The sequence below is a fragment of the Bos indicus genome, chromosome 29 (genome assembly GCF_029378745.1).
Source record: "Bos indicus isolate NIAB-ARS_2022 breed Sahiwal x Tharparkar chromosome 29, NIAB-ARS_B.indTharparkar_mat_pri_1.0, whole genome shotgun sequence".
NCBI classification, from domain to species: Eukaryota; Metazoa; Chordata; class Mammalia; order Artiodactyla; family Bovidae; genus Bos; species Bos indicus.
The window spans coordinates 7792756-7816652 of record NC_091788.1 but is presented as its reverse complement, the minus strand read 5'-3'; the positions used below and the strand labels follow the sequence as shown (position 1 = coordinate 7816652).

The window sequence follows — 23897 nt, the reverse complement described above, 5'->3', positions numbered from 1 at the left end:
CCATGGCATTGCCAAGAGTCAACACGACTGAGTGACTAAACCACCATCACCAAGAACTTCAAACCCAGCCCACAGCGCTCTTTGGGCTGGAGGCTGAAATGACAGGTTAGCATTGAACATCAAAGCTCTGGGAAAAATAAACTTCCCTACAGAGATGGTGCACACCACCATAGCTATAGAACTGACTTTCTGAGGCTCCTTGGATTTCTTATATACACAGACTTCTGTGACTATAGCCTCTACGGCAACTTCAGAACTGGAGGAGGTATTTTTAAGCTTGAGAATGAAATTGCTCAAGATGGCATGTTGTAATATGGATAGAGCTGAAAAATGGTGCTGGGTGTTTTAGAACAGGTTATATTCGTTCATCAGGAATTATTGTTTAATAAGATCTAATTAGCACACTCATATCATGTCCTTCTTGCCTAGCATTTACACATATTCAAAAAACAAAAAGTAGCTAGTATAGCAACAATTCCTGCAGGTCTCCTAGGGAGTAAGTACTAATGGGTTCAGTTAGCATTTGTCGGTTTTCCTCTCGTTTTCTCCTTTGTTGGGAGAAAGCATTCTATTTACAGATAAGGAACGGAGACTAGGAAGTTAGGAAACTTACTTAAAATTGCCCAAGAGATATGGGGTGAAACAGGGATTCAGATGGAAGCATTTCAAGTGGAATTTAGGCTCTTCATCTCTATACCCGAGTATTCTTAGGACACTGAGATTCACAGACATTATGTAACATGCCTGAGGTCACATCCTCATTTGATTTTCACATAAAAAACTAAATTACAGCTACACCCCTGTTCAAAGAGTAAGCTAATTCTATACCTGGGTCCTAGAGATGTTGATGCAACATCAGAGGTGTTAGACACTAAGAACAGCAGCAGCAAAGTGCCCAGGCTCACAGAGGGTTTTCTACATATACAGCCCAATCAGATAGTGGCCAATGACATCTTCTGGTCTCTGCTAATCCCTGTGCTCCTAGAGCAGTTAACGATGCCACTAAAGGCATGAATCTGTTCACATGTCAAGAGTTTTATCATAAGACCTGGCAGCTCCTGATTAAAGAGGCACCGGAATCCCCAGAACAAGAAATGCCCTTCGGAAAACTTCCCACATATGTTCTCACTTCAAGCCATAATAAAGTTTCCAGTCAAATGCATCTGCTAAAATGAACCTATTTTCTCAAACAGAAGTGGCCAGTTTGGGTCCAGCACTTGTAAAGGTTCCTAGTGCCACAGACTATGAAATAGACCCAGGTGAAGTGGATTGATTGTTTGAAGGGGTTCACAAGGAATCCCAGGGGACCTGAAAATTTCTTAGCAGGAGAGTCCCCAAGTTGTCACTGTCTGACTGCTTTCCAACTTAACGGGGAAGCGGCTGAGCTGAAGGGGCTTGTGGGGAGCAGGATGGTGAGCTCGGGATCCGCAGTGAAGGGTTGGACACGCCGACAGTCTGGGCCCAGGGACACTTTGCACCTCCACCTTAGACTGAAGCCCCAACTCCTGGTACAAACCCTGGGAATCAAATTCTGATTTCAAACATTGTAAGAGGCTCCTCATTTTCCAGACCTCTCAGTGAAAACTTTAGGAACAAATCAAGAAATCTGTGGCGAATGTCATAGAAAGGGGCTGCCCCAATGGCTCACACGGTAAAGAAATCCGCCTGCAACGCAAGAGACCTGGCTTCCATCCCTGTGTTGGGAAGATCCCCTGGAGAAGGGCATGGTCACCCGCCCCTGTATCCTTGCCTGGAGAATTCCATGGACAGAAGAGCCCGGTGGGCTAGAGTCCATGGGGTCGCAAAGAATAGACCCTTATACAAAAATGACCCTAACAGGAATATATATACTCGATCTCCTTTTCATAGACGAGAGAGACAGAAGGACAAACAGAAACAGTGAGAGATTTACCCCCAATGCAGACACAGAAAGGTCCTTGGCTTTCTCAAAGCAGAGAACCTCCAGCTTTCTTGATTGAACGCTAGAAAAGCGGGTGTCGAAAGTTGGAATAAAGGGAGCAGTTAGGAACAGGAATTGGGAAACACCACAAGTCCGGAACTCTCCTGGTTCCCTCTGTGAACTGGTCTAGGGGCTTCCCCTCGCGGGTCCCGGCACCAGGATAGGAAGGGCGGGCGGGACGCTCCGGGCGGCGTCACCCGAAGGACTGCCGGTGCCCGGAAAGTGAGCTGGGGATCAGAACCTAGTGCAATTCCGGAGGGTCTCCCTCTGGGTCCCGGGGAGGCCCGCGCTGAGCCCAGAGATCCCAGGGGAGGTTGTGGGAGGCGGAGATAAAGCAGCCGCCGCAAAGCGCCAAGGAACGCACGTGAAGTTGCAGCGCGCTAGGGAGAAACTTTTTTTGTTTCCTTTGAAACCAACTTTGCAGTCCACCCCGGAAAGTTTTTCTTGGCGCAGCGCCCGGGAGGTAGACCCGGGTCTCCGCGGGGCCGCGAGCCGCTGCCCTGGCACAGGAGATGGTCTGCGAGGTGCCCCCGCCCCAGTTCCCGGCCCCGGGGCTCACCAGCGATGTCCCAGAGCTGCAGGCGCACCACGGTCTCCGGGTCCCAGTGGAGCACCTTGAGCGCGAAGTCCACGCCGATGGTGGCCCGGTAGTGCGAGGAGAAGTTCTGGTGCACGTAGCGCTTAATGATGCTGGTCTTGCCCACGCCCAGGTCGCCGATCACCAGTAACTTGTACAGGTGCTCCTTGTGCGGGACCTGCATGGTGGCGGCCCGCCTGCCGCGCGGTGCCTGCTGCGGACCCGGGAAGCGCCGCCGGGGGCCGGGCCAGAGAGACTCGGGGAGCGCGAGTGCGGGCGCGAGGCGGCGGCTGGGCGGGACGGGGGCGAGGGCGGAACTCCTCCCCGGCCGCTGCAGAAACGCCCAGACCCGAGCCCCGCGGGCTGACCCGCCTGCTCACCCCGCCCGCGCGGCTCGGGGGGAGACCCGAGCGATTCCTGGGCCCCGGAGACTGGGGAGGCTCACGCGCAGATGCCCTTTTGCAAACGTTATTCGTTACAGCTCCTGACAGTTTCCGACGTGCTTTTCTCGCCTGTAATCTTGGCCACAAAGCTGGAGGTGTGGGTTTCAGTTTTCAGGTTTGGCAAGTGAGAGTGTCTAAAAAGTTAAGTGAATTGCGGGGAGACAGACGGTAGGTAACCGGTCTGGCTGAACATGGGACTCTTGAGGTCGTGGGCTGCGCCTCCGCCCCGCGGGGTAGAGAGAATTTGGAGGCGAGGCAACGCGTAAAACAGTTTCAGGAGGCCCATCAGCTGGGTTTGGGTCCGGCACGCCTGGTTTTCGAGGTGAGTGACCTCACACTAGTCATCTGAGCTGCCCCAGCCTCTTCTTTTTCCGTGATCTGGTACAGCTTGGGAGTGTGAACGCCGAGGGCCTTTCACACCTATTCAACTATTAATGGTCTGAAATGAAGTGAAAGTCGCTTAGTCGTGCGACTCTGTGCGACCCCATGGACTGTACAGTCCATGGAATTCTCCAGGCCAGAATACTGGAGTGGGTAGCCTTTCCCTTCTCCAGGGGATCTTCCCAACCAAGGCATCGAACCCAGGTCTCCTGTGTTGCAGGCGGATTCTTTGCCAGCTGAGCCACAGGGGAAGCTCAATTAATGGTCTAACAGGAGGATAGTTGGGCTGTAAGTGCTGAGGGCATCCATGGCTTAGTTTCCTCCTATCCTCTCCTATAGGCTCTGAGCAGCATTGAAAGACAATTTAGACAACTGGTCAGATAATGTTACATGATAATAAGAGCAAGCATCGATCCAGCACTTGGTATGAGCCAGGTTTTATACACATGTCATCTAATCATCCCAGCAGTCCTAAAAATAGATACGATTATTCTTCCCATTTTACAAATGATGAAAACAAGACCTAGACATTTTGGGTGTGTATACGCAGCCCTATAGGCTAGCTCACATATCCTGAAATGTTCAGGCCAAGTATCAGTGTCTTGTGATACCTTCCAAGAATAGTATCGGCTACAGCGATTACTCTCTTTTTTCTTATCTCATGGCACTTTAAACTAACTAAATAATAAGGATCATATTATAGTATCCTAGCCTCTAATATATATTTCTAATCCAGTAAAGAGCCTAGACATTTTAAGTAACGTACATGGGGGCAAACAGCTTGTGATGAAAAAGCCAAATTCAAACTTAAATCTTCCAGTACTAATTTGAGAAAACATAAATTGGCAGTATGAGTTCCTATAGACATTAAAAAAATGAATGAAAATATATTGTGAACAGATCTATGTGAATAAATTTAAAAATTTAAGCAACATGGGCAAATTCCTTGAAAAACACAATTAACAAAATTGACTCCCCTACAACATGGAAAAGCTAAATCATTCACTCTATGTGGATTAGAGATTGGGTCTGCATTTAAAAGTTTATTTAAAACAATAAAGTTTTCACAAGTTAAAATTTTAAAAAAGAAGTAGAAGCTAATGGTGGTGGAAGCAAGGAGGGGGTGGCTGTCTGAGACATCATGTGAGCCAGCTCTGCCTGATCCAACATCACAGGCCCCAGCGTGTTCTCCCAGCCGGGTCTGGCTGAATCATCCTCACCTCATCTCCTTTTCTCACCCGGGCCTGTTGGAGCATCAGAGGTTTAGATTTACTGTGTGTAGCAGGCTGACCAAGATTCAGGACCTGGAGTTTATACACAAGGGGAAGAGGGCTCTTTACACCAGAGAATGCAAAATTGAGGACTGGGTCCTGAGGTTTCGACTTTGCTGCCTCTCTGAGGACAGTGGTCGGTCACGGTGAGCGAGCTGCTGGCTGGGAAGGAAGTCCTGCAGCTTGTTTCCAGGGTCACTCAGTTAGGTCTCATGACAGTTCTTCACAGAGGGAAGAAATGACTCTCAGTTTACAATTTTTAAATCTTTTAGACTAAAGTGGCTTGAAGGGCTTTCCTGATAGGTCAGTTGGTAAAGAATCCACCTGCAATGCAGGAGACCTGGGTTTGATTCCTGGGTTGGGGAGATCCCCTGGAGACGGGAAAGGCTACCCACTCCAGTATTTTGGCCTGGAGAATTCCCTGGACTGTATAGTCCATGGGGGTCACAAAGAGTCAGACACGACTGAACGACTTTCACTTTTGACTTTCAGAGTGGCTTGACAAGCACCACGGCCTAGCAGTTCACAGGCTAGAATTCTGAAAGACCCTGTGTAAAATGACAGAGTTGGGTTGCGACATCTCTGCAGAGTACCTCTGACTCTAAAATAGTCTTCTGGGTCTTCTGGATGTATTCCGGCAAGTGACAGCCCAGCCTTCTAACCACCCCACCATGGCACCATTACCTGAGAGGTGGAAAAAGTCTGTGCAAAGGCATTTTCAAACCAAACCTTATGCTGTAGTTCTCTTCTAGTTTCCTGGCTGTGGCTCTGTAAGCTGCTCAGCTGCTGTATATTTCTCCCCCAAGATAAGCGCTCTCCAAGCACATTTTTTTTGGAGGGCAAACGCGTCTGTGCTCCCTTGCTTTGCTTTGAATTTATTTCCTTTGCTCAGAAGTAGATTGCAAACAGGGACCCAGGTAAGTGGGGACAGAATATAAACTAGAGTCAGGCTAGAGCTTCTTTAGATTGCAAGGGCCTTAGCAAACAGGCAGACCATCCTTGTCTCCCATCCTCCCTCTACCCCCAGATCATGAGGCTTCCTGAGACCCCGTCTGCCTCAGACTGTCCACAAGGGTGCCCAGCTTTATCCTGGCAAGCCGTTCTTCTTCCAGAAAGAAGGGTCTGCTGCTGTGCCATGTGTCGCCTCCTCCCAGCAGCCGCCTGGCACCATGAAACCTGCTTTCCGCAGTAAATCTCAGAGCATCTTTGGGGATGTTTTGACCATCTGACTACCCTCAGGTTGCTAAACCACAGCACACCCTCTCCTGAAAAACAGTAAAGCGGGTGACTCAAGTCTGTAAAAGGTGTAGGAAATCACAAAGGGCTCGGAATTCAAGGATGAATGGTGTTGCACACGGCACAGAGTCAGATTTCTCTGAGACTCCGCTCCCTTGCTGACCAGTGTGGAAACAAATTATTGCACATATTAAGTGGAAAAACTAATTTAAATGATGGCTTTGCAAACACAAACTTGAAACCCTCATGCTCCCCTCCCAGGCCTGCTATATTAGGCGAGCCCCTATGAAGTTGCTTTATTTGCTTTGAACAATAGGAGAGCCATAGGAGTTATTCATTAGCTTATGTGGTTTTTAATTGCTGCTCGGAAGAAATATGTAAATGACTGTAAGGTAGGGTGCCAAATGTTCTGTTGTAGGACAGGTACAGTGATTTTTCTTAGATTAACACAATCTTCAAAGACATGGACTTTATTCCAAAAAGGCCTGTTAGAGAACACCATAAATTTTTATCATCCAAACTGGGACTCTTGAGAGTGAAAGGGGTCACCATTAATAATTATACCAAACCAGAGGGACAAGCCAGGGATGTCCTAAAGAAAGTTCATTCCTGAAGCAGAGGATTAGAGTTCTCAAATGAGATATACAGCTGAGAGTGGCATTTGAAAAAAATCTCCTAAATCACTATTTTAATAAATAGTTTTGCCAAGTTAAGGCTGCAGTTCATTTCTTTATTGTCTTCAAAGACTTTGCTTTTACTCTCCTAGGCTGGTCTAAAACCTGTGTTAACTTGCAATGGGAGTTACGTCCAGTATTGATTCAGGGGTGCAGCCGTTGTCTAGAAATATGCAACACTATTTGGGCTTCCCAGGTGGCGCTAGTGGTAAAGAATCCACCTGCAAAGGAGACACAAGAGACGTGGGCTTGATCTCTGGGTGGGGAAGATTCCGTGGAAAAGGAAATGACAACCCACTCCAATATTTTCTTCCTGGAAAGATCCTCGGACAGAGGAATCTTGCAGCCTACAGTCCATGGGGTTATAAAGAGTCAGATACAACTGTGCATGCACACACTAGACATTCAGACTGTAAAGAAAAGGGGCTGACTGTACATTTTACAAAGTCCTAAGTATGCAGGGAAATATCTAACAAAAGAGGGAAAAAATGTATGCTTCAAAGGTAAAAGGATACTCATACTCATTCAACAACTCAAGCAAAAGGCAATGAGCCCCTTGCTCATAACAAGTGGGGACCCAGGGACTGGGACGGTCTGACTCAGAGGGTAACTCAAGAAAGTTGCTGACACAGCATCAGGGTCAAATCAAGATACATGTTTGTGTAAAACATTGTGACTGAATTTTTGAGGGTCAGGTTGAGGAGTCAGGTCTCATGTATCTACGAGAATATTTAGAACATAAGCCCCTGTCATCAAACTGTGAGCATCCTGGTTGGAGTGTCAGTCGGCACGCACACACGGCCCTCTGCTTCCTTCTCAGACCCCTTTGCTGGCTTCTCCCCTTCTCTGCTGCCCACCACTCCAGAGGGCAATTCTCCACCCTCAGGACCCAGACTTTCCTTGCTTGAGGACACTCCTGTGATAAAAGAGCAAAACTGGCTAGAGATTAAACTCAGTCATTGGACTGTCTTCTTTCATTTTACAGCCAAGGTCTACCACTAACCAGGCGTAGTACCTTAGTAAAGTCATCTAACTTCTGTAGGCTTGTCCCCCATGTATAACATGAGGATAGGGACTTCCCTGGTGGTTGAGTGGTTAATAATCTGCCTTCCAAAGCAGGGGACATGGGTTCAATCCCTGGTGAGGGAACTAAGATCCCACACACCCAAGGGGCAACTAAGCCCACGGGCCACAGAGAGAGTAGCCCTTGGGCTACAACCGAAGACCTTCATGGTCAAAAATTAAATAAATATTTACTTAAGAAATAAATTAATTAAATACAATGAGGATAATAATTTCTACCTCCTAAAGGAAGAAGCCTAAAGGAAATAATACAGTAAAATGCTCAGCACATTGACCCAGGAGATGCGTTGAAAATGCTGTTCAGCTATCAAGTGTCTGCTGATGACCTCTGTATTTGTACTAAAAACCCCAATCCCACTCCTGCCTTCTGCACCCTTGTTCCAACTGCCTTTTGGGCATTTCTGCCAGGCTTTCTGGAAGACATCTCAAATGCAACCTGTACAGAGCTGCAGTCATTATCTACCCCAACAGACTTGTTCCTTTTCCTGTATTCCTGGTTTTAGTCATTGGTTCCACCCTCCCCAAAGCCTACCGAGCCTGGAAACAGCCACACTCGACTCCTCCCTCTTTATTGCCACACATCCCAGCAGCCCGAGTCTTCTGACTCTATCTCAGGTCCCTCAATACATTTCTTCTAGTCCATAAAGGTGCTGTTGGAACATAGAGGTGAATACCTATTCAATGTTATTGTGGTCAAAGGATTTTTAAGCATTATGCAAAAGGAAGAAATCATAAGAGGAAAAACATTTTGCAAATGCGAAATAGGGAAGATTTTTGCCTGCCTTAAATGTCTGACATTTAAGGCAGGCAAAAAGGGAATATACTTTATACTTTATATATGAAGAGCTCTTGTAAATTGTTTTAACATATCCAAATAGATAAAGAACAGGAATACAAATAAACAACTGAAGACAACTGACCACACAAAAAGTCAATAATAATGTCAAAAATTATTTTTCACAGTAATAGGAATAGAAAAACAATAACAAGAAACCATTTTGCATTTTTCTAAATGACATACATGTTTTAATATAAAAATATCTAATACCAGTAAGGATGCAAAGAATGGACATTAACATGATCTTGGTGGGATTATAATTGAAGAAAAAGCTGTTAGAGAAAAATTGGGTTATATGTATCAAAAACATTAAAAATGCATGTGTCTCTTTACCTAAAAATTCTATTTGTAGGAATTTATGAACATCTATCATTAGAGAGAGAAGTTTATAAAAATTTAACTCCATGGATGCATATTACAATGTTGTTTATCATAGAAAACAACTGGCATTTTCTAAATGTGCATCAGGTGAAATATTACAATGTTGTAAATACATGATGACATATTATACAACATTTATAAATGATGTTTAAGAAAAATACTGAATTATCTGGAAAGATATTCACAATATTTTTCACTGCATTTTAAAATTGGGAGAAAATTACAAAATATATACCTAGTTTGTTCAACTATCAAGTGTCTGCTGATAATCTCTGTATTTGTACTATATTTGTACTAAACCCAGTTTGGCATAAAATACATAATTTCCATTATTCATACACACAAACACACATAAAGATATAGAAAATCATACACCGATATGTCATCACAGATGGTCTCTAGATGACAAAATTACTGCTTTGCTTTATTATGTATTTTTCTACTTTTCTATATTTCTATTTTTACAGGAATAATTATTGTTTTCAAAAGAAGAAAAAAAATGAATGTGCACTGAATGGATCTTAGAGGAGGATTCCCAGCAATCATCACAATGACTTTTTCTAGATCTCTCCAGGAAGTACAGAGTATCAGCATTTTAAGTTTCGGTAATTTTGCAGCCAACCTTTTCTCATCTTGATTCCACTTATCTTATCAGTGCTGAGAGACATGCCTTCCCCAGAGAACCAAAGCTCCATTTCCGGGGCAGCAAAGTCCCCACGCTGTCCTGGAGTGACTGCACGCCTGGCAGCCGGGTCTGCAGGCCAGTCACTGACGGGAGCCTCCCTGCAAGGCACGCATCCCCAGAAGGAGACAGAAGTCTTCTCGTAGGGGGATGGCCTCCCAAACCCTGTTGTCATTCTGCCCCCTTCCTGTTTGTGCCCCACTTTCCCACTCTGGGGTTTCCCTGGTGGCTCAGCTGGTAAAGAATCCACCTGCAGTGCGGAAGACCTGGATTCGATCCCTGGGTTGGGAAGATCCCCTGGGAATGGCTACCCACCCCAGTATTCTGGCCTGGAGAATCCCATAGACTATATAGTCCATGGGGTTGCAAAGAGCCGGACACGACTGAATGACTTTACTTTTCCACTCTGACACCGATTCTCTGATGCTCCCCTCCAGACTCTCTCCCATTCACCCTGTCTTCTTCACTTCAGCCCTTCTTGACGTCTCACCAAGTAGCGGTTTCCTAAGGCCATCTCCCTGACTCCATTTTCCCTGCTTGCACCTGCCACTATTCCCAGATCAATCCTCTCTGTAAAGCACAGGAAGCTCAACTTGGGGCTCTGTGATGACCTGGAGGGGTGGGATGGGTGGGGGTGGGAGAGAGCTCCAAGAGGGAGGGGGTATGTGTATACACAGAGCTGATTCACTTTGCTGGAGAGCAGAAAGAACAACACTAAGGCAATTATACTCCAGAAAATATATATATATGTAAATAAATAAATTACTTCAGTGGGGCATTCTTCCACTCACAATCTCTGAACTTATTTTATGTGTGAGAGGCAAACATTCTATCTTATTTAACCCTTTGTTGAGTTGTGTTTTCTGTTCTATGCAGCCAAATAAAATTGCAAATGATAAGCCTCCTTGAGTAAGACAGGACAAGGTCGTCTCCCTCCCAAGCATGCTTATAAAACAGGAGTTTATATATATGCCGTCTCAGCATGTCCTATCGGCATTCTTTTTGTAGATTTCTTCCCACTCTATATCCTACCAATTCTATACCCTACCAGCACCTGGCACAGCCTCTGCCATGCTCCAACTGTGGGCTCAAGACATTCTGTCATTCGGGCTACGGCAGGACATTAAATGTCCTGATTGGCACAGACAGTAAATGCTTTAATGACGATGGAAAACATGAATGATATGAAACCATGTCTTATGTTACTGCCAATCACTTCGGCCACTTTGGCCACCTGATGTGAAGAACTGACTCACCAGAAAAGACCCTGATGCTGGGAAAGATTGAAGGTGGGAGGTGAGGGGGACGACAGAGGATGAGATGGTTGGATGGGATCACCAACTCAATGGACACGAGTTTGAGCAAGCTCTGGGAGTTGGTGATGGACAGGGAGGCCTGGTCTGGTGTGCTGCAGTCCATGGGGCCACAAAGAGCGGGACATGACTGAGCAACTGAACTGAACTGAACTGAATTACTTAGAGTCCTGGGTGCTATACACTGCCTGTTTTTTTCTACAAGGAACTTAAACATTGCTACCCGCTTCTGCAGAAAGCAATGCAAAGGGGGCAGGGGCAGGGCGTCCAAAGACTGCTGGACTACAAGTTTTAAGAACTGTGTTCCATTTGTGATTCTGCTGCTGCTAAGTCACGTCAGTCGTGTCCGACTCTGTGTGACCCCATAGACGGTACCCAACAGGCTCCTCTGTCCCTGGGAGTCTCCAGGAAAGAATACTAGAGTGGGTTGCCATTTCCTTCTCCAGTGCATGAAAATGAAAAATGAAAGTGAAGTCGCTCAGTCATGTCCGACTCTTAGCGACCCCATGGACTGCAGCCCACCATGCTCCTCCATCCATGGGATTCTCCAGACAAGAGTACTGGAGTGGGGTGCCATCGCCTTCTCCATGTGACTCTGCTACTAACTCCCAAGTTAGTCTGGTCACTTCATCTCATACACCTGGAATCCGCTTCGAATGGCTTCACCAAATTGTTCAGACTTTCTCAACAATAACCTGGCTATGTGCATTAAGAGTCTTAAATACAGGCATAATTATCCAACAAAGAGTAAATGCCATTTAAACATTTATTCCACTTGTAAGAATCCATCCTAAAGAAATAATCAGTCTTTCAAAGACTTTATGCACTAGCTATTTAATGCAGCACTATTTTTAGTAGCCATCTGAGTACCAATCAATAGAAAATTGGTTAAAAAGACAATGTCATATCCATAAAATGTAATATTTACAGCCATTAAACATCATGTTTATGCAAAATATTTAGAGCCATGCAATGTTTAGGATACAATATTATTCTGGAAAAAGCAAGATATAAAATTACATATGAAACATAAATGTGTACATATACATATATACATATGTACACTCAACCCTATTTTGCAAACATATGTGCGTGATTATACATATAGCTGGAAGGAAACTTAAAATATGAATGATAGACTTATTGGTGATTTTTCATCTTTGTACTTTTCTAAATTCTCTATAATATACATATATTGACTTTAAAAATGTTGAAAATTAATGTATGATTATCTTGGAACTCTCAGGATTTACTATTTATTTTTATTTACTTTTGGCATTTTGAGATTTTACATAATATACCTTGTTTTAAGTAACTAAGTAATTTCTGACACCCAGATACTCATGCACTTGATTTTCCAGAAGCATTGTTGCATTATTTCTTAGACAATTTTTTTCTACCTTTTTCTAACTAACTCTAGACCAGCATTATTAAGACTTTTAAAAATTACTATTTTGTTCTTTTTTGTCTCATTATTCTACTTTCTGGAAGATTTCCTCAGCTTACTTTTCCAAGTCTTCCACTGAGAGTGTTTTATTAGTTGATTATTTTCTTAGCAGTTACTTGATTTCCAAGAAATGTTTAGATCTATTTACTTTTTAAAGAAATGTAATAGCTTCCTTGATCAATTAATTTTTTAAATAACAATCTCATAGAAGCTTCCTAAAAATTATTGGAAAATTTACTACCCAGCACTTCAACGCCTGGTGCACCACACTGGAAGTGTTTAAATACCACTGGAATTGTAAGTTGCCTGTAGATTTTCAAGTCCTAACGCGCCCAAAACCTTAACCGTAACCTAGGTGTTTTGTGAAACAGATAATAGATGGTCTGTGGGAAATAGGAATTCTTAAACTGCATTACCGAATGAAGATCCTTTCATTGAGCTGAACTCAACTTGGGGCAACCTGGGAGACAGGATAAAATGACATGTTTCTGTTGTCCCCCAGTAATCCCTGACTCTACACCCTCTCTGCATCTAATGACCATCTGTATTTCAGAAAGTTGGTTTAGGAAGAACCAAAAGGAAAGACAGACAACATCTTAATGAGCAGAGAGGGGAGTTTGCTTTTGTCATTGCTCTTTCCAAAGGAGGGGAAAAAAAAAAAACAAACTCTTAGCTCTGGTCTGTATAGACTAAGTCTACCCACTAAAGGTGTTGGAATACCTTTCTGTCGATCAGGGTTTCAATCCCAGATCTGTGTCAGCAGCAGAGTTCCTGAGTCAGAAGCCACGCTGAGTGGTGCCCGCCTCCTTCGGTCAGTGCACCTTGGAGAAGAGATGCTTATCCTGACAGCTGGGATCATCTTCCCCAGGGAAGGCATGCTACTGCACAATGTGGCATATGGTACAGAGAGGGTCGGATGCCCCCGGACTTGTCCATTAGCCTTCCTCAAGCTGATAATCCCATAATAAATTCCCCCCAAAATGGTACCAGGACCTCCAGCAGTCTCAAGAAGATCAGGATCATGTGAAGCTAAAGCTCCAGGCCCCGTTAGAAAAGTGCTTACAGCAGTGGCAGCTGTCTTGCTGCTACTTCCTCCATCTGCTGAAACAATTCTTCAGCCGAGCCTTTACCACTGACTCATTAAAGCCAAGTTCCTCCAAGGTGATTCAATCTGGGCATATGGTCTTGATGAACAAATCTTCCATCGTGCTCAGCTCTTCTGGAATAAAGTTTGTGCGTCTTCAGTGAGCACACCTTGGCTTTGCTGACTTGAGGTCCTTTGGGAATGCAGTAACTCAATCAGCTGAATCCTCTGACCCAGTGACTCCTGAGTCACTGGTAGCACCCCAGTTTAGGGATCATTGTTGTTGTTTTACAGTTTGTTAATTCTCTTCCAGGTAGGAGAATTTTACATAGCCAGGAACTTTTCACGCATCATTTTTCAAGCAGCTCCCTTGGAAAATACCCATCAGACAAGCAAGGTCCTGAAGCTTCCCCACCTCCAGCCCCACCAGGGTCATGGCCTCTCTGCCCCATGGCCCAGTCTTCCAGCTCCTGGTATGCAAAGCTGGCATTCTTTCCTGCTAAAACAGACTCCTGAGGCTCAGCCTGGGGGATTAGACAGCCCCTTGCCCTCTGAAGAAAAGGGCAAAATAAATAATAATTGAAGATGAAAGGGATTTTCACAGTTTCAACTAAGGCTAAGAAGATTACATGTATTCTAAGCCTAATCACAGTGGTGGCTTTATTGCATCTGGGTTCACGGTGAGGTCACAAGTCACTGGCAGCAAACAGGGGCCGTGGAAGAGTAAGAATTATGTATCAGTATGCAGTGTCTGCTGTTTGCTAATTAGCTAGTGCTGCCCGGTATTTATTATACAAGAAGTTAGCAGAACTAGGAAAAACAAGATTTGGAATGCTGGGCTGACAAGCATTATTAAAAGGGTTATAATTACAGGTCCGAGCAAAGGAAGGAGTGGTCATTTCCGCTGAAAGAAGGAAACATACATAACAGATCATTGCTATTGTTGTTCAGTCACTAAGTCGTGCCTGACTCTTTGCAACCCCATGGACTGATGCTTGGGGCATACTAAATGTGGAGGCCAACAATAACTCTTAATTTTGCATACATGATTCTTCAAATTCCACCAAAAAGATAAATTCCTGGGTCAAGTCTCAGCTCTAAAACTCACTTGGAGTATGACCTTGAATTGTCATTGGATCTCCCTGAGCCTCAGATTCTTTAGCTGTAAAATGTGATGAATATTATCATCCTCCCTGGTTGTAAAAATCAAATCACATAAATGACTAAGCAACTGTTTAGGAAATTGAAGAGATCACTATACAAAAGTCAGTTATGACTTCTTCCTAGCGCTCTGACTAAATACTATAAGACTAGCTATGATGTTTATCCCGTAGGGCTAAAAGAACTCTAAAGCTCATATATAAATCTAAAAGACAAAAAGAATTCAACTTCCCCTAAGAAAGCATCACTGAGCCCTGCTAAAAGTGATTCCCCAGCTGCTCTGAAAGTCTAAAACGCATGCTGCTTTTGCATCAAGAAGACCTGAGTTTGAATTGCAGCTCTATCACTCTCTACCTGATAATCACGGGAAATCACTGGAGCCAAACTGCCTGGGTTCATTCTGTTGCTGTCATTTGTTAGCTGTGTGACCATGGGCCAGATACATAACCTCTCTGCACTTCGGTGTACTCCCCGTAAAACGGAGATAAAACTAGTACTCCCTAGTAGGGTTGTTCTGAGTACTAAGTAGAAGAATGTAAAGTATGTAGAGTAGGTGCTCAAAAATCTAAACTATTATTGCTTAATAAGCAATAGTTTTCTGAACTTCCCTTCACCAATCTGTAACATACTATTATCCATTTTATGAAGGAACATAATATAATTACCAAAAAGAAAATTTATTTTTGGAGAGTTACTGCTGCTGCTGCTGCTGCTAAGTCGCTTCAGTCGTGTCCGACTCTGTGCAACCCCATAGACGGCAGCCCACCAGGCTCCCCTGTCCCTGGGATTCTCCAGGCAAGAACACTGGAGTGGGTTGCCATTTCCTTCTCCAATGCATGAAAGTGAAAAGAGAAAGCGAAGTCGCTCAGTCGTATCTGACTCTTCGCGACCCCATGGACTGCAGCCTACCAGGCTCCTCCATCCATGGGATTTTCCAGGCAAGAGTACTGGAGTAGGGTGCCATTGCCTTCTCCGGAGAGTTACTAGTAAGTCATAAATGCTTCTGCTAACACATATATTTAACGTTGAATTTTCACTCACCACTCAGAGACAAATAGTAGTTACATTCCTAAAGGTTCATTTTCAGAAAGTTTGACAAGTATCAAAAGTAGAAAAAATAAACCAGCCATAATTTCATCATCTAACACAATTACTGCCAACATTATATTGTGCATTATTTTATTATTTATTTTTATTCTTAAAATGTATATTTAATATGTAGGTATATAAATATAGTTATAATGAACTATATATGTACCTTTATTTCTTAATTTTACTTGTTTACATAATGAGGATTTCCCTCATTTCAAACATTATGAAATAAATTTTTTCCCCAAACAATCATAGATCGTTGTCCTTTAAAAGTGTATCTAAAATGAAGCTTAGCAAATTATCAGTTCTCAATCCCAATAGAGCTTGTTAAGTATAACTTCACTTGAGTCTTAATGAGTTTTTTCTTGACTTTTATCATATTGTGTAAGAAGTGATATATCACAGGAAATGGCATGTTAGGAAAATATTTCCTTTTCAAGAGATAATACAACATCTGTCTTTTTAAAAAAATATTAAATAAGTAGTAATAAAAATAGTCTTCTTGGGCTTTATAAAATTACCTTTCATATATTTTGGGAATTCATTCAAAATGTGAATTTCACAAAAAAAATTAATGAGGCCTTTGAACATAATTTTTAGCACGTGCAAATTTTCTACATCTAATTATACTTAGTATTTGGCACTCTTTATCTTGAGTGCCTCAAAGCATTTCACACATTTTAATAAAGACAAAGTTTTTAAATTACAGATTTAATTTGGGGTGACAGTCAACAAATAAATTCTACAAAAATATCCTTTTTAAGATGCTACCTGTAATATATGATAATATATGATATACTCAAATTCTAGAGCACTAAAATGAATACTCTATTTCAAGATGAAGATTTGGCAAATGGAATTAAACAAGCCTATTTATTTTCATTATTCACCTATTATAATTATTTATTAAAATGAAATAGATCCAAATAGTAATTTTTTATCAAGTATGGTCAATTAGATAAATGAGTAGCTTTAAAAGCTCTACTAAATCCTCATGCTTTTCCGTCTTCCATTAAAATATTTTGCTCTGTCATCATTTTAACTTTTGATTATTATTTTGGATGTCTAATTGCTCTCTACAGTAACTCCTCTGTAACATGTCTGGGAAGTAACACTAGACCATCAACCCAGTTGGACAGTGATGTGTTACTTTTGGAGTTAGAATTAAAAAAACCAACTATGCAGTATCTAGGAAGGAAAGAAAGTACATATCTCATAAGTGATATTTTTATCTATAGTCTCGATTAGATACTTAAAGGGCATATAATCTGCGCTGTTTGCGCTGATGACTATTTGTTGGAATTTCAGTTTAACCTTAGAGGATGGAAAGTTAGCCGTTAGCATGTTTAACTGGAAAAGGCAGGTAGAAAATTAGGGTGTTGGAAAAGAAGGAAGGAAAACAGAAAATGAGAAAGAGAAGAAGAGAAGGTGAAAGAAAGTAGAGGGAAGGTGAGAGAGAAAAAAAGAAAGAGGGAAGAGGGAGCATTTATTATGCCCCATTCTGTGCCAAGCGCTTTCACTAACACTGTATCATTTAGCTATTAATCTAACCTTGAAATAATGGTATTATCCACACAGTTACAACAAAGAAATTAAAGCACAGATAGGATAGCTTAATTTCACAATTAACACAATTTGTAAGTAATTAAGTTGGAGGTTAAACTCAATAGTATCTAACTTCAACACCTTATTTTCCCCCCATGCTTATTTTCCACAGCACCATTCTAGAAATTGCCTAAATGCTCCATGAGCTTTTCTCCTTTCTGATCTGTGGAAGTTGCTCAGTCTAGCTTTTTTCCTAGCACAGTGCAGAGTCTGATACACAGTGGACATTCAGTAAATATTTGTTGACTGAATTGATGAATGAATGAATGATTCCCAAAAGCAGAAAAAGGAAATGGGAAAATGAGTTTCTCTTCTTAATAAGGAAGCAAAGGGAGGCAGACACCAGTGAGCTTCTCTGTTGACAAAGGAGACAGAAGGAAGCAGACACCACAAAATGAGAACTGTGCTCAGTTTTATTTTGGCCTTGAGAAGTAAGATTGTTTGAATTTAGTTTAAGACCTGAGTTCAGATTGGGTATTACCAAGAAGTGTGGCCAAGACTCAACTGATCTCTCAGCTGGGAAAAGCAAACAAACAAAACCCTGGAGTCAAGTTTGAACCAGTGACTAAGCTGTGGGTTTTCTTCTGCTCTTGAGAAGTTCAAAGATGTGGTCGTAGATTCTGAGAACTTGAGACGCCGTATGGACTTCCAGGTGGCTCAGTGGTAAAGAATCCGCCTGGCAAGCAGGAGATGCAGGTTCAGTTCCTGAGTTGGGAATTGAGGTTGGGCTTGCTATTTCCTTCTCCTGGAAATGGCAGCTCACTCAAGTATTCTTGCCTGGGAAATTCCATGGACAGGGAAATCTGGTGGGCTATAGTCCATGGGGTCACAAACGAGTCGGATATGACTTAGCAAGTAAACCACTACCAGGGGAGCATCACACATCGAATTTCTACTAAGAGATTAACTCTCAGATAAACATGAATTCCGAGTGTTCTTCAAACCTGGAATTAGCCAGCCTCCAAACTCTTGTGTTATGTATTTTGAAGCCTCATCCCATGGACTAAGCTGAATCTCTCAGGATGCAAGCCTGATACATCAGATGCTTCAATGGGAACCCAAACATGAGACATTCTAACTTCTTTACACAAATAGATAACTGGGAGGCATCACAGGGTGTTTGGTTTGTTAGTTGATATTAATGGAAAATTCTTCTGGCAACTGAACTGTATTAATTACAATACTTGGCAAAGCAAGTTGTAGAAAAGAATGTTAGCTAACACCATTGAAAAATCCAGTGCTATTAATAAAATGAACTTGATTGAGTAGCTCAAGGATGTCAAGAAGGATTTCACTTTTTTGATCTTCCTACTCGACCTTCCGCAGTTTTGGTTTATGTGCAGAAACTGGGTAGCTGCTCACCAAAGTTTTTGCTTTCTCCTGATGAGGCAAGAGGACTGTATGATTTCCTAGCCTTCCTTACAATTAGGTTTGGTCATGTGACTGTGTTGCGGCCAAGAAGAAGTGGCATAAATCTAATAGCTTGTGGAAGGAGAAAGCATGCAGAAGCGTGCAAAGGCTACACATGGCCATGAACCAATGTTAAAGATATGTTGACCACACATGCCTCAGACACAGACAGGCTCCAAAATTTCATGAACAGAAAAGAAGTATGAAATCTATGTACCCCCTGAGAAAAAACTGCTCCTCAGGACAGAATTTGGGCTGTCACCATACCATAAAAGAGAATAGTATTGAAACATGTATATTACCATATGTGAACTGGATCGCCAGTCCAGGTTCGATGCATGAGACAGGGCACTCAGGGCTGGTGCACTGGGATGACCCTGAGGGATGAGATGGGGAGGGAGGTGGAAGGGGCGTTCAGGATGGGGAACACATGTACACCCATGGCTGATTCATGTCAATGCATGGCAAAAACCACTACAATATTGTAAAGTAATTAGCCTCCAATTAAAATAAATAAATAATTTTGGAAAAAAAGATCAGGAAGGATAATTAATAAGGAAGCACCTCCCAGAGGGAGGAGCCAGGGCATGCAGAAAGCAAAAGATGAAAATGTTCTTTTCAGAAACTAGAATAAAAGTCTAATCAAAGGACCTGCCCTATTTGTTAGGGGAGAGGGGCCTCCCCGTGCCTGCTGGCAGAGCATTTATCAATGCTATGGGCCACAGTAGAATCCCACTCTTTTCTTTTGTCTGAACGGACTCTGCTCCAATACTTTATGTTGGGTGGGCATGGGAAACAGATAATGTATTTTTTGTTTGTTTGTTTCATATCCTGCAAGATAATTAGAGGTGCTATTCAGACTCAGTGGAGAAGAGCAAGCATCACTTGAAGATCATAAATACATGGATGACTGTCTTCCTTGACACAGAATAAGTGTCTTCTATTTTGTGGAAGGAAGGATAAAATAGGCATTTGGTGTCCATAAAAATGCAACGTGGCAGAAACTGGCTAGACATTCACCAAAACCCATTTCCTTTTTCTGTTTGACTATAATGTCCCGTTAGCCTTTCTGTCAGATGTGGCCATGTGATCCATGTCTGGCCAGGGAGACGTCACAAATGTGAGCAACCCCCCTTCAGACCTGACTCATAAAAATTACCCACATGTGATCCTTTGTATGTTTTCTCTTTCTGCGGCTTGACGGAAAAGAGCACAGAGATCCTGCAAGCTTTGTGTTGAGAGCCGAGGAGCCAGGAGCTGTAAGGAGCTGGGGCACTTCCACTTCTAACTGAGATGGAGTTAAGAGACTAGATTTACCCTCCTTCCCAAAGCAGTCAATGAACAGGACAAGATATTTGAAACAATGGTTTTCAAGGCATTGGTCATAGATGTTAGGCAGTGAAGAAGTGTGGTCATTGAGAAGTTAAGCAAGATCAGCCCCATCCTTCCAACCCTGGAGAGAGAGGTGCTGGGACATGGCTCAGGGAGTGCGACTTCAGGCAGGGCCCAGCACACTGTCTGGAGGAGGAGTCAGAGATGGGACTCTAAGGGTACCTAGGCAGCTAGAGTTCACAGGATAAAGCATCATAAAGGGTAGAGCGGCACAGAGAGAGAGCCCTTGGGAAGCGTGCAGGGGGTACCCCTTGAGTGTTCAGCACAGTACTGATCAGCACATGTGAGGAAACTATTTGAGTCTGGAAAAACAATGTTCTAGAAGGAACACTTGGAGAAGGCAATGGCACCCCATTCCAGTACTCTTGCCTGGAAAATCCCATGGATGGAGGAGCCTGGTAGGCTGCCGTACTTGGGGTCGATAGGAGTCGGACACGACTGAGTGACTTCACTTTCATTTTTCAGTTTCATGCATTGGAGAAGGAAATGGCAATTCACTCCAGTGTTCTTGCCTGGAGAATCCCAGGGACAGGGAAGCCTGGTGGGCTGCCATCTATGGGATCGCACAGAGTCGGACACAACTGAAGCGACTTAGCAGCAGCAGCAGCAGCAGCAGCAGAAGGAACACTATCTGGAACTCACACAGGGCTGAAATTAGTGTCTCTTCTCAACAGCTAAGGCTTCCCTGGTAACTCAGAGGTTAAAGAATCTGCCCACAATGTAGGAGACCTGGACTCAATCCCTGGGTTGGGAAGATCCCCTGGAGAGGAAAACAGCAACCCACTCCAGTATTCCTGCCTGGAAAACTCCATTGGCAGAAGAGCCTGGAGGGCTATAGTCCATGGGGTTGCAAAGAATCCAGCTAGGCTGAAAACCCTCATAATTCATGAGAGTAATAAGTAGTTTTCAAAGGAGTCTTGTCTCAGCAGTGGGACTAAATTAGCCTGAAACTAAAGGCTCTCTCATTGTTCCTAACAAATAATAAAAGTAAAACCTGAAAGAATAAAACTGTTTCTAACTAACGCAAGACCACCCCAGAACAAAGCTCAACAATGTTTATGTACATGCGTGCTCAGCCATGTCTGACTGTTTGCAACGCCATGGACTTTAGCCCGCCAGGCACCTCTGTCCTTGGAATTTTCCAGGCAAGAATACTGGAGCAGGTGGCCATTTCCTACTTCAGGGGATCTTTGTGACCCAGGGATTGAACCCACCTCCCTGTGTCTCCTGCATTGGCAGGTGGATTCTTTACCACCTGGGAAGCCCCAACAATGTTTATAGGAACACAAAAATCTTGTTGGGTGCTGGCAATTTTTGATTGGATGTCAGCAATAAAAAACGTAACTGATGTAAGTGAGGAACAAACCTGTACTGTATTTGAGCCATTTCTGTGTCTTTGTGTGTTATACCTAATATAGCTTCCTATTGGGCCTGGTTACAAGATCTCACGATCCTGCATTAACTAAGGCTATCTCTTTCTTATTCATGTCCAATGAGACCGACTGTCTTTTTCAGTAGCTTCCATAGAGAATTTTATTTCCCAAATCCTCCATTAACGTATCACATTTTATTAGTCTAAGTTGATTCATGGTACAATATCTAAGTGAATGATGGTCGATGCCACCATAGACAACTGTGCATGTTACACCTTGAACAGGGGCACTCAACCAACGGAAAAAATGTGGGTTGAAACCAGCTTGTGCTCTGTTTACCAGACCATGCAATCTGGTGCTGGGCTGCCTTCACCTAGAGAAGGGGCACCTTTCTCTCATTTGAACAAAGCTACCACATAGCCTCGTGTAGACCCTGATCTTGGTGATAAAGCAGAGAGACTCTAGTAGGAAAAGGGAAGAAAGCTGCATGCTTTCTAGGGATCGGGGGAACCAGAACACAAGACACGGTTGTTAATATTTGTTATATTTGCTATCATTTGCTATATTTCAATATATCTTTTCAAATATCCTAAATGAAAGGAATCTCACTTATCTGAAATCTTATACAATTTTATCTGATAAAACTTTCTTGGAATGTTCGAGACTTTCTACCTTTAAATATAGCTAATTGCACACACGTAGGGCTTCCCAGGTGGCTCAGGGAAAGAACCCACCTGCAATGCAGGAGATGTGAGTTTGATCCCTGGGTTTGCAAGATCCCCTGGAGGAGGGCATGGCAACCCACACCAGTATTCTTGCCTGGAGAATCCCTGGACAAAGGAAAGCCGATAGGGTCACAAAGAGTTGGACACAACTGAAGCGACTGAGCACGCATGCATGCACACATATACCAAGCCATGGATAGAACACAGAGAGAGCCAAGGACTGAGGACTCCGTGGCACACCTCTTACAGAACCAAAGGAGACAAGGAATTCTTTTGGCCAACACAGGAAAAGCTGGTATAAGGAGAAAGAGTTTGAGCAAGTGTTATATTTTGAGTGGAAAATACTTAGGTGGCAAATGCTACTATGCCATCTTTCCTTTTCTTGAGACAAGAAATAAAAGTGATTTCTTCAGTGTACAGTGTGTTGTACCCAACAATGACCAAGACTAAGAAAATGCCTTGATGGACGCAGTATCCAAGCAGGTCTCATTGACACATCAGTGACGTTTCATTAAATCTGGGAGACCAAACATAGAATAAAATAGATCATCTAGCAGCTGTGCCAATCTTTTTTGGCACGAAGGACTGTGCTACCGTGGAAAACAATTTTTCCATGGATGCGGTGGGGGTGGGGGACGTTTTCAGCATGATTTAAGTGCATTACATTTATGATGCACTTTATTTCTGTTATTATTATATCAGCTCTACCTCAGATCATCAGACCTTAGATCCCGGGGGTTAGGGACCCCTGATGAGAACCAAATTAAAAATTAATTCTGTTCCCTGGTTTGTTTTTGGATGTATAATCAGTTTGGTGCTGTGACAGCTTAAAGTTGCCATAACATCATGTTAACAGGTCATGTTGAACTCACACTGTTCTGTGCCTGAATAGTAAGTCCAAGTTGCAAGCAAATGCTTTCGGCAGGTCATTTGTGTCAGCTTACCGACTTATACAAGTTCATTGGCAGTATGTATAGTTGTAAATAAAAAATGAAGAAATGTTTAAAATGGTCCTTAAAATGTTCCAGTGTTGTACTCTATAATGCAACATTACTGGCCCACTGAAATCATGTTTTGGTAGTTACAAAAATGTTCTATTAAACATTAAATTAAAATGATAGGAATAACAATCAAAAAATAATCTGAGCAGTTCAAAAGAACAAAATCAAGTACACAGAAAGTAAAACAGACAGACAACCAACAAGGACCTACTGTATAGAACAGCAGACTACACTCAATATTATATAATAACCTATATGAGAAAAATATGAAAATGAATAGACATATAAAATCGAATCACCTGCTGTACATGTGAAACTAACATGACATTGTAAATCAACTATACTTCAAGAAAAAGTAAATAGAGAAAAACACAGAAAGTAAAACAGCAAATGAGCAAGTGCATATTTGTACTATGAAATTCAATATTGGCCTTTAAATTTAAAAGATGACATTACCTATCCCATTCAATTAATATCTTAATTTTAATAAAATGTTATATTTATATATGCTCTGTTGCTCAAACTTGCACCATTCTTTGCAACCCTATGGACGGTGGTTTGACAAGCTCCTCTGTCCATGGGATTCTCCAGGCAAGAGTACTAGAGCAGCCTGCCATTTCCTCCTCCAGGGGATCTTCCCGACCCAGGGATCGAACCTACATCTCTTGTGTCTCTTGCATTGCAGGCGGATTCTTTACCACTGAGCCACCTGGGAAGCCCACATGCATATAACTAATCTATAAATGTGTTTTGATATTTTAGTTCTAA

General features: G+C 42.8%; 1 protein-coding gene across 1 annotated transcript in view; it reads right to left on the bottom strand.

Moving 5' to 3' along the window:
- The window catches only part of RAB38 (RAB38, member RAS oncogene family), a 66231-nt gene extending 63416 nt beyond the window's left edge, over nucleotides 1–2815 (bottom strand). The window contains exon 1 of the mRNA XM_019955351.2: nucleotides 2520–2815. Coding sequence (XP_019810910.1) covers nucleotides 2520–2721 — 202 coding nt within the window. The 5' untranslated portion in view covers nucleotides 2722–2815. The remainder of the gene's footprint in view (nucleotides 1–2519) is intronic.
- Nucleotides 2816–23897: the final 21082 nt, after the last annotated feature.